This window comes from Boleophthalmus pectinirostris, unplaced genomic scaffold (assembly GCF_026225935.1).
Source record: "Boleophthalmus pectinirostris isolate CB_2022bp ecotype Guang Dong unplaced genomic scaffold, ASM2622593v1 HiC_scaffold_7, whole genome shotgun sequence".
In the NCBI taxonomy this organism is placed as follows: Eukaryota; Metazoa; Chordata; class Actinopteri; order Gobiiformes; family Gobiidae; genus Boleophthalmus; species Boleophthalmus pectinirostris.
Genome location: NW_026571473.1, coordinates 38,939,860 through 38,951,274, shown reverse-complemented (window position 1 = coordinate 38,951,274; position 11,415 = coordinate 38,939,860). Strand labels below are relative to the sequence as shown.

The following is an 11,415-nucleotide window of genomic DNA, read 5'->3' as shown; positions in this document are numbered from 1 at the left end:
TTACCACTTGACCGGACCCTTATGTATGAAACAAAACACAACTCCAGATCTGTTTTTGAGGAGGACACAACATTAGAACATAGATCAGAAAAATAGTGTAATCTGGGCTCTTTACATCATGTTATTGTTGTGTTTTTCTTTCAGAAAACTGTTTTTTATCAAAGCTTCAGACGCCCTGGAGAAACGTGGAGTGGACGGAGGAGTAAGTGACAGTAAATTCAGTGTTTCCCACACACAGACCAAACTTTGACTGAAAACCAAGAGGCACAAACTGATTCTGATTGATTTAAAGAGCCCATCTCATGCAAAATCAACTTTTCAGAGCTTTCTGCCTTCTCAGAGTGATGTGTGGGATTTGTCGCCCAAGTATTTTTTAGATTGATTCTGTGTTTTTTTAACAAAATGCAGAGTAGTTCTGCCACCCTCCCACGTGACAACAAACTAAAACTGCTACAACGATGACGGGCAGATTCACCTATGACACGTTTGACGTAGCAGAAAATGCTTCACACCCGCCTCCCTCCCCCACCTCCGCCCCGACTGCAGTGTACATGATATAATAAGTTGATCTACTAGTGTTTATTAATACTTTACCAATCAGTAATGTTCAGTTGATGTGGACGCGGTGCTTGAGCTTCGTGCTCCTCAAAGTCCTCATCCGATTCCGCGTCCAACACATGCGGCTGAACGCGCTGTATCTCCATGATGAATAAAAGTTTATTCCTGCCTCTATCAGGGTCACGTCTGTCTCCCCCTCCCTCCCTGAGATGGCGGAGGAAGGGCGGCTCACTCAGAGCCTACGTCACGTTTGGAGGGCGGACCCTGTGCTTTCTCAGGACGGGCGGGGGGATGAGGGGGATGATAACCACACTTTCATAGTTCTCAGTAAGATTTTATAACTATTGTGTAATGCAGAGGTGTCCAAACTTATTTCATCAAGAGCCACATGTTTAAACACAGATGAAGCAGAGGGCCGATCGAGGGCCGTAGACTGATGCTCAATACAGTGAATAATTAAAATATGTGCAGGTTTAACACGTTAGAATGAAACATCAGTCTTTATTCATGCTCAGATCATTAAAACCACACACTAAATATACAACATGACCTTTATCAAAATAGATTTTCAAAAAACTTACAGTAAAAAAATATTTTTTTAATTGATGCAAAGTAATTTGGACCAATTCACCTGGAAGCCTGAGGGCCAAGAAGAATTTGTCTGAGGGCCGCATTTGACCCCTGGGCCATAGTTTGGACATGTCTGGTGTAATGGATGTTCCAAAACCCAAACTGTGCTTGTTCATGTGCAGAAGATACAAGGTGAAAAGAGTTATTTTACATCAGATGGGACATTTAAAGTCGATTTTGTCATTGTCACTCACACGAGAGAGAGACACAGGATCCTGAGGAAGTCTCATGACACTGGAGTTATTTTTATAGAAAACCACAAAACAGGCTCATGCTGTTTCATTATTTCATTTAGTTTCCTTTTACCTTTAGTAGTTTCTTCGGTCTACAGAGTATTTTTTTAATCAATTTGTTTATTATAATAATTTAGTTAGTATTATTATATATTTGAAATTTGAAATATTTGAAATAAAAACCTCAAGATTTAGTTGGGTTTTTTGTAATTTATTCCTTGAATGTCAAAGAATCTAAAGTTCAGGTAAAAACTAAACTTTATTCAAATGAAAAAAAGCATCGCTCACTCAGACGAAAGAAGTCCAAAACGTGCTGTCGTCCGAAGTAAGAAACATTTCTGAGGCTCAGGATTGAGACCGGGACCAGACCAGAAAAAATGAATCATGACCTGTTTTTTTCATTTTGGTTTTGGAGACAAATAATGAAGAAAACTGTTTTCTGTTTTTTTTTTTTTTTAGTTTTTCGTTTTCTAACTTTTGGTTTTATCTTGAAAAACGAATGAAGGAATGACACACGGATTCTTAATGTTTCTTAAATGTCTCAGGTCCTTTAACCTGTTCAAGGTTAAAGGACCTGAGACATTTAAGAAACATTAATTGACCCTGGTCTTGTGTTTGTTGTGCAGAGAGAGGAGCGCCCTGGTGCAGAGGCTGTCCTCCTACGCCCCCTGCAGTCGGGACGTGGCACAGGCGCGTGTCCTCCTCGTGGGACCTGTGGGCTCGGGCAAGTCCAGCTTCATCAGCTCAGTGCAGTCTGTGTTTGAGGGGAGAGTCACCAACAGAGCCATGGTGGGACAGAGCCACGGCAGCTTTACAAAGAAGGTACATGCAGCTGGTACAGACTGGTACAGACTGGTACAGGCTGGTACAGGCTGGTACAGGCTGGTACAGACTGGTACAGGCTGGTACAGGCTGGTACAGACTGGTACAGGCTGGTACAGGTTGGTACAGACTGGTACAGACTGGTACAGGACTGGTACAGGCTGGTACAGGCTGGTACAGGCTGGTACAGGCTGGTACAGACTGGTACAGGCTGGTACAGGCTGGTACAGGACTGGTACAGGCTGGTACAGGTTGGTACAGGTTGGTACAGGGGATGAGGTGCCATACAAACAAAAAGAAACTATTAGAAAACCAAACAAAGTTCAAGATTTTATGATTAAATATAATCATTTCTGACAGTGGTTGGACTCCGCCAGGGTCGCTCCTGTCACCGGTTCTGTTCATTGTTTTTATGGACAGAATTTCTAGGCGCAGTCAGGGGTCGGAGGGTCCGGTTTGAGAACCACAGGATCATCTCTGCTGTTCGCAGATGATGTTGTCCTGTTGTCTTCATCAGACCAGGACCTGCAGCTCTGGGGCGGTTTGACCCGAGTGTGAAGCGTCTGAGATGAAGATCGGCTCCTCCAAATCTGAGGTTGTGGTTCTTGACCAGAAAAAGGCGTCTTGCCCTCTCCAGATGGAGAGTCTCTGCCTCAAGTGGAGGAGTTCAAGTATGTCCTGGTCTTGTTCTTGAGTGAGGGGAGGACGGAGCGTGAGATTGACAGGTGGACAGGTGCAGTGATGTAGTCGCTGTATCGGACCGTTGTGGTGAAGAGGAGCTGAGTCGAAAGGCGAAGCTCTAGATTTACCGTCAATCTACATTCCCCCACTCACCTCTGGTCATGAGCTCTGGGTAATGACCAAAAGGACGAGATCGTGGATACAAGTGGCACAAATGAGTTTCCTCCGCAGGGTGTCTGGGCGCTCCCTTAGAGATTGGGTGAGGAGCTCAGTCACACGGGAGGAGCTCGGAGTAGAGCTGCTGCTCCTCCAGGTGGAGAGGAGTGGCTGAGGAGAGGACATCTGTTCCGGATGCCTCCTGGGCGTCTCCCTCAGGAGTTGTTCTGGGCCTGTCCCACCAGGAGGAGGCTCCGGGGAAGATCCAGGACACACTGGAGGGACTATGTCTCTGGGCTGGCCTGGGAACACCTCGGGGTCCCCCTGGAGGAGCTGGAGGAAGTGTGTGTGTGGAAAGAGAAGTGTGGGAGTCCCTGCTTAGACGGCTGCCTCCACGACCCGACCCCAGATAAAGCGGGAAAAAAAAGGGATGGATGGAAACATAAAGATGTTAAATATGTTTTAGTGAATTGGGTTTAACCTGTCACATATTTAAACTCTTTTGTTTGTGTCTGTGTTCGTGTATCTTTGTGTGTGTCTGTGTGTGTTTATGTGTCTTTATGTGTGTTTGTTTATGTTTGTGTTTGTGTTTGTGTGCAGCTCCAGTGTTTCCCTCTTCGTTCCTCGGACAAGACCTGTGCTCTGGAGCTGTGGGACTCCATGGGCTTTGGAGACTGTGGTGGACCCAGTCTGCAGCAGCTGCTCAGTGTGGTCAAAGGACACGCCCCCGACGGATACCAGGTACACCAGATGCCCTACCGCTCATGTAACCGTCTCACTGTACCAGGATATACGAGGCTCGTTCTCGTCTGGAGGTCGTTTATTTTAAGAGAACTCGTCAAGTAAAATGATCTCGCTGCATGAACAGATTATTTAATTACTTTTAAGTCATTTCCTGACAGATTTAAGTGTTTACATCAGGGGTGCTCAATATGTCGATTGCAATCTACCAGTCGATCACCAAGGTCGTGTGGGTAGATCGCCGTGTCTCTTCTCGGACTCACGTTTGGACTCGGTCTTGTCTCTCACTCGAGGTCTGACACTCCACAAGTGTGATCATATTTCATTCCGGCCGCTGCTGTTGGTAATAAACTTGTAGCGGGTGCAGGAGCGTGTGGGGCGTCTCAGTGCAGCCTGTGCGCTCATTTGAAACCCGCGGAGACTCTACGGCGCATCACAAACACACACGCTCCCTATGCACGGCTCGTCTGCGACAGCGTGTGCCCTCGTGTACCAGCGTGCATCACAGGGCAGGTTCAACTTCCTAAACATCCTACCTGTCCATCTGCCTCACGTCAGCACGCCGCCCCTCGCCTTTTCACGCTCTCGCTCCTTCCTGCGTACAGCAAACACAAGCCCCTCCCACAGTGCGGCTGATTAGAAGAGCAAGACCAAACGTGAAGCAAAAACCAGTCTAAATTTGTGTTCCAGTGTTGGCACAAAGCAGGTCTACAGCATAGAGCGGATCTACAGAACAGACCTACTGCCACATTTGACTGAAGTTTGTCTAACAAAAGTGACAAATGCATCTGTGTTTGTCACAATGTGCGTTTGGTTTGGTAAACGTTAGGGACGGGCATTCGATGAAATTTTCTTAATCGATCGTCAAGAGAATTAACGATCGATTATCGATTAATCATTAACGTTTTTATATTAAAATGATCATCATTATTATTACTATCTGCACTAATCTGCATAAATAAATTCAACTTTACGACATATAAACCATAAAGACTCTAGAGCCACATCAGTCCGTTTATTATAATGTCTTTAATTCAGTTTTGTTCAAATCTCACAGAAACAAAACTTAAAACCACATCACTAATTTGCATAAACTAAGCAAAGATAAAAACTCCAGCTCTTGTGTCGCTGATGTGGTTCAATTTCTGTCGGATTAAAAGACATGACTCAGGTGAATACAGGTTAGTGTGAACATATTTGCGTTTGTCAAAACCAGGACAGCGTACGGGGGGAGGGGGGCGGGGCCTCGTCATCCACATTGAGCGACTCTCACCTGGTAAAACTTTTTCCCACTGGACACAGAAACATATGTGCTGCTTTATACACTGTGCACATGGACTCACACTTGTCCCAACGCAACGGAAAGTGTGGAATTTCTTGTACAAATCATCGTTAAATCCACATTTGTGCTTCGGTTCGTTACAGACTGACCCACTGTTTGTGTCTCGCTCCTTCTGATGCAGAGACACATGTACACACCTGTTTGGTCACAATACACACAGCAACCTACATTCGGTTTGTCGATTAAAATTTACGTAATCGATGAAATTCTTAATGATCAATTATCAATTAATCGACTAATCATGCCCATCCCTAGTAAACGTGCAGAGGCTGGTAAATATCACTGCAAAACCAGAAAAGAATGCAACTCCAGTTTGAAACTTTAAAAAACAGGTTTAAAAATCTTCCTTCACTTTTTTCACAGTTTTGTGTAAAGTGCCAGAGGAAGTTCTCTTAAAGAAGAGGTTCTCAAACTGTGGGTGAGGGTCCAAAAAAGGGGCACAGAGTGTTTCAGTGCAGTTTGCTTGGCTTTGTATTAGGTAGATCATTTTGTAAGTAGCTCGCATGCGGAAAAAGTGTGAGCACCCCTGGTTTAGATCTTAAATTTTGCCAGAGCTTTTTTGCAGGGTGGGTAAGTAGAAGGTTAACGTGTGATACTCTGTAAAAGCTTTAGAGGAGCTGTAGAATCGTGCTGGTCTCATGTGCTGCTGTTGTGTGTGCAGTTCCGAGTGGATCAGGCTCTGTGCTCAGACACAGAGGGCTACATAAAGCGCCCGGGCCTGAGGGAGCACATGCACTGTGTGGCTTTTGTCCTGGACGCCTCCAAAGTCTCCACCTGCTCCGACAGCACCAGAGTCTTCCTCCAGCAGCTGAGGAGCTTCATCACCGACCTGGGTGAGTCCTGCTCCACACTGACTCCTCCTCTTCAACTCCTAAAGTCCGGTCAGATCAGAAAACGCACTGGAGGAAAATACTTGAATTATTCAGGGCGTCCTGGTGTAGTCCTGGTTTAGTCCTGGTTTAGACCTAGTTTAGACCTGGTTTAGACCTAGTTTAGTCCTGGTTTAGTCCTGGTTTAGACCTAGTTTAGACCTGGTTTAGACCTAGTTTAGTCCTGGTTTAGTCCTGGTTTAGACCTAGTTTAGACCTGGTTTAGACCTAGTTTAGTCCTGGTTTAGTCCTGGTTTAGACCTGGTCCAGTTCTGGTGTAGTCCTGGTGTAGTCTTGGTTTAGTCCTGGTCCCGTCCTGGTCCAGTCTTGGTTCAGTCCTGGTTTAGTCCTGGTTTAGATCTGGCCCAGTTCTGGTGTAGTCTTGGTTTAGTCCTGGTCCAGTCCTGGTTTAGTCCTGGTTTATGTCCTGGTTTAGTCCTGGTCCAGTTCTGGTGTAGTCCTGGGTGTAGTCTTGGTTTAGTCCTGGTCCAGTTCTGGTGTAGTCTTGGTTTAGACCTGGTCCAGTCCTGGTCCAGTCTTGGTTTAGTCCTTGGTTTATTCCTGGTTTAGTCCTGGTTTTAGTCCTGGTTTAGACCTGGTTTAGTCCTGGTTTAGTCCTGGTTTAAGTCCTGGTTTATTCCTGGTTTAGTCCTGGTTTTGGTCACCTGGTTTAGACCTGGTTTAGACCTGGTTTAGTCCTGGTTTAATCCTGGTTTAATCCTGGTTTAGACCTGGTCCAGTTCTGGTGTAGTCCTGCTGTAGTGTTTTGGTTTAGTCCTGGTCCAGTCCTGGTTCAGTCTGGTTCAGTCCTGGTTTAGTCCTGAATTAGTCCTGGTTTAGACCTGAATTAGTCCTGGTTTAGACCTGGTTTAGTCCTGGTTTAGATCTGACCCAGTTTTCTGGTGGTTTAGTCTTGGTTTAGTCCTGGTTCAGTCTTTTAATTTTAACCTGTTATTATTTTATCATTTTCCTGACATATTTGTCGTGTTTTTAAAGGTGTTCATCAGGTCGTCCTCCTGACTCATGTGGACAAAATCTGTAACGAAACTCAGAAGGACACGTCCGAGGTTTACAAGAGCATCATCGTTCGACAAGCGGTAACGAGCCACAAACGATTATTTTTAAATCTTTGTAAAAAAAAAAAAAAAACGATGGAAAAAAATCGTAGGTTATAAAAGCCGAAAAAAGCTTAAAGAAGGGATATTGATTGATTGATTGATTGATTTTTTTTTAGGTTTCTAACATGTTATAACATTGTGTCTGGAGAGGTTTTAGATCGCCCATGCATGTTTGAGTAATCTAGCGATCTCTCCTGGGCCCTATTTAAATGAAGATCATAAATAGTGCAAATTTTTATCAGCTAAAAAACAAAACTGAAAAAATCAAAAGTTTACTGTCTAAATTAGATTTGGAGAGACTTATCCAGGTATTTGTTTGACCTGGTGTAGTCCTGGTTGAGTCCTGGTTCAGTCTTGGTTCAATCCTGGTTTAGTCCTAGTTTAGTCCTGTTTAATTTAATCCTGGTTTAGTCCTGGTTCAGTGCTGGTTTAGTCCTGGTTTAGTTTTGGTTTAGTCCTGGTTTAGTCCTGTTTAATTTAATCCTGTTTAGTCCTGGATAAGTTTTGGTTTAGTCCTGGTTCAATCCTGGTTTAATCCTGGTTTAGTCCTGGTTTAGTCCTGGATTAGTCCTGGTTTAGTCCTGGTTTAGTCCTGGTTTAGTCTTGTTTAATTTAATCCTGTTTAGTCCTGGATAAGTTTTGGTTTAGTCCTGGTTCAATCCTGGTTTAGTCCTGGTTTTAGTCCTGGATTTGTCCTGGTTTAATCCTGGTTTAGTCCTGGTTTAGTCCTGGTTTAGTCTTGTTTAATTTAATCCTGTTTAGTTCTGGTTCAGTCCTGGTTGTGAAACAGACTCGACTCTGACTCTGTTTAAATCCAAACTCAAAACTGACTGAAAGGTTTTCATCTCTCACTCTTCTCTCGCATTTAGTTTTATGTTTTGATTTGTTTGTTTTGTGATTTTAATGTATTTCTTATTTTGTAGAATTATTTTGTGTACGATTTATTTTTGTAGAATTATTTTGTGTACGACTTATTTTTGTAGAATTATTTTGTGTACGACTTATTTTTGTAGAATTATTTTGTGTACGACTTATTTTTGTAGAATTATTTTGTGTACGACTTATTTTTGTAGAATTATTTTGTGTACGACTTATTTTTGTAGGATTACTTTGTGTACGATTTATTTTTGTAGGATTATTTTGTGTACGACTTATTTTTTGTAGAATTATTTTGTGTACGACTTATTTTTGTAGAATTACTTTGTGTACGACTTATTTTTGTAGGATTATTTTGTGTACGACTTATTTTTGTAGAATTATTTTGTGTACGACTTTTTTTTGTAGAATTACTTTGTGTACGACTTATTTTTGTAGGATTATTTTGTGTACGACTTATTTTTGTAGAATTATTTTGTGTACGACTTATTTTTGTAGAATTATTTTGTGTACGACTTATTTTTGTAGAATTATTTTAAGTCGAATTATTTTGTGTACGACTTATTTTTGTAGAATTATTTTGTGTACGACTTATTTTTGTAGAATTATTTTGTGTACGATTTATTTTTGTAGAATTATTTTGTGTACGATTTATTTTTGTAGAATTATTTTGTGTACGACTTATTTTTGTAAGAATTATTTTGTGTACGATTTATTTTTTGTAGAATTATTTTTGTGTACGACTTATTTTTGTAGAATTATTTTGTGTACGATTTATTTTTGTAGAATTATTTTGTGTACGACTTATTTTTGTAGAATTATTTTGTGTACGACTTATTTTTGTAGAATTATTTTGTGTACGATTTATTTTTGTAGAATTATTTTGTGTACGATTTATTTTTGTAGAATTATTTTGTGTACGATTTATTTTTGTAGAATTATTTTGTGTACGACTTATTTTTGTAAGATTATTTTGTGTACGATTTATGCTGTACAAATAAAACCTGTGTGTGTTTGCAGATGTTTAAAGCGGCGGAGCTGGTGGGCATGTCCCCGTCCTCCGTGGTGCCAGTGAGGAACTACTGGTGTGAACTCGAGCTGGACCTGAGCTCAGACGTCCTGCTGCTGCGAGCGCTGGAGCTACTGCTGCAGTACACCGACCTGTACTACAGGGAGCAGCAGAGAGCCCCCTCCAAACACGAACACTGAGCTGCAGTACACCCACCTGTACTGCAGGGAGCAGCAGAGAGCCCCCTCCAAACACGAACACTGAGCTGCAGTACACCCACCTGTACTGCAGGGAGCAGCAGAGAGCCCCCTCCAAACACGAACACTGAGTGTATAGAGGATTCACACACATCAAAATCTGGACTAAACTGGGACTAAATTCAGGACTAAACCAGGACTGAACCAGGACTGAGCCAGGACTGAACCAGGACTAAACCAGGACTGAGCCAGGACTAATACAGGACTAAAACAGGACTAAAACAGGACTGAACCAGGTCTAAACCAGGACTAGACCAGGACTGAGCCAGGACTAATACAGGACTAAAACAGGACTAAAACAGGACTGAACCAGGTCTAAACCAGGACTAGACCAGGACTGAACCAGGACTGAACCAGGACTAAACCAGGACTGAACCAGGTCTAAACCAGGACTAGACCAGTACTGAACCAGGACTAAACCAGGACTGAACCAGGACTGAGCCAGGACTAATACAGGACTAAAACAGGACTAAAACAGGACTGAACCAGGACTAAACCAGGACTGAACCAGGACTGAACCAGGTCTAAACCAGGACTAGACCAGGACTGAACCAGGACTGAACCAGGACTAAACCAGGACTGAACCAGGTCTAAACCAGGACTAGACCAGGACTGAACCAGGACTAAACCAGGACTGAACCAGGTCTAAACCAGGACTAGACCAGGACTGAACCAGGACTAAACCAGGAATAAACTAGGTCCAGGACCAGATTGGAACCAGACTGGGACTGAGACTAGGATTTAGACCAGGGAACTGACACCAGGACTGAGGCCAAGACCGAGACTGGGACTGAGGCCAGGACGAGACTGGGACTGAGACCAGGATCAGGAATGAAAACGGTTTAGTCTTGTTTTAATCTTGGTTTAGTCCTGGTTCAGCCCGTTATCCGTTTTTTTCCATTTTTCATTTAAACACAAAATCGAAAACTGAAAAAACGAATCATTATCTGTTTTTTCATTTTGGTTTTGGAGACAAATAATGAAGAAAACTGTTATTTTCTTTTGGTTTTATTTTGAAAAACGAATGAACGAATGAAACACGGATTCATAATTAATATAAACTAAATTATAAACTTCACCAAAAATGTAAATAATATAAAAACTAGAAAGATCTTTTAATAAAATATAATGGTGTTTTAATGAAATGAGTCTAACCTGTCGTGTATTTTAAAGGTGGATTGTGGAACTTTTCAAATACTTTTCAACGTGGAGATGTTACCGCTTTGTCTGGAATGTTCCGCAGTGTGGCATTAAACAAAACCCGCTCACAGTCGGAGTGTTTGTTTTTGTTTTCCGAGGTGTTTTTGAGCTGTAAAACCACCTGTATAATTGAATAAATGTAAGTTTGAGCTGTTTAAAGTCACACTGCGGAACATTCCAGGCAGAGCAAAGTCAGAGTCTGTGTTTTTTATTTACATTTTTTAAATTCAACATTTTAAAAATTTCAAAACACAAAACAGAACGGCTGCAGCTGAAAGTGTTAAAACATGAGGTGCTCCTGTAGTTTTTATCGACCTGTGACCACGTCCGTTATCGATTATCTCTCGTTTTGTTTTGTTTTAAATTCATAATATTTTAATTTTAAAAAGGTCTACAGGGAACAAAAAGGGGAATGGGGCTTTAATGTGTTGTATAATTTCATTTTGTAAATATTTTAATAAAGATTTTGTAAAGTTTAAGTAATTTTTCACTCATTTTATAGATTTTATTGACTTTTTTTGTTCTTTTGTTGTAATTTTATAAACTCATTGTTCTGTAAAACTGCTTGGACTCGGTCTTGTCCCGGTTTCGAAGGCGCTTGGACTCGGTCTTGTCTCGGTCTTGAAGGCGCTTGGACTCGGTCTTGTCTCGGCCTTGAAGAAGCTTGAACTAATTTTTTTCTAGGTCTTGTCTCAGTCTTGAAGTTGCTCGGACTCAGTCTTGTCTTGGTCTTCAAGGAGCTTGAACTCGGTCTTGAAGACGCTTGGACTCGGTCTTGTCTCGGTCTTGAAGGTGTTCGGTCTTGTTTTTTTCATGGTCTTGTCTCGGTCTTGAAGGAGCTTGAACTCGGTCTTGAAGGAGCTTGGACTCGGTCTTGTCTCGGTCTTGAAGGTGCTTGGACTCGGACTTGTCTTGGTCTCGTC

General features: G+C 42.3%; 2 protein-coding genes across 2 annotated transcripts in view; one reads left to right on the top strand and one right to left on the bottom strand.

The window, feature by feature from the left end:
- The window catches only part of LOC129412150 (interferon-induced protein 44-like), a 9,655-nt gene extending 7,446 nt beyond the window's left edge, over positions 1 to 2,209 (bottom strand). Inside the window, exon 1 of the mRNA XM_055165262.1 lies at positions 2,085 to 2,209. Within this exon, the coding sequence (XP_055021237.1) occupies positions 2,085 to 2,209 (125 nt within the window). The remainder of the gene's footprint in view (positions 1 to 2,084) is intronic.
- Positions 47 to 10,971, top strand: LOC110174677 (interferon-induced protein 44-like). The gene is made up of 6 exons (XM_055165199.1): positions 47 to 202; positions 2,048 to 2,243; positions 3,681 to 3,821; positions 5,825 to 5,996; positions 7,029 to 7,129; positions 9,047 to 10,971. Exons 2-6 carry the CDS (start codon positions 2,208 to 2,210, stop codon positions 9,233 to 9,235), a joined length of 639 nt encoding a protein of 212 aa, XP_055021174.1. The 5' UTR covers positions 47 to 202; positions 2,048 to 2,207; the 3' UTR covers positions 9,236 to 10,971.
- Positions 10,972 to 11,415: the final 444 nt, after the last annotated feature.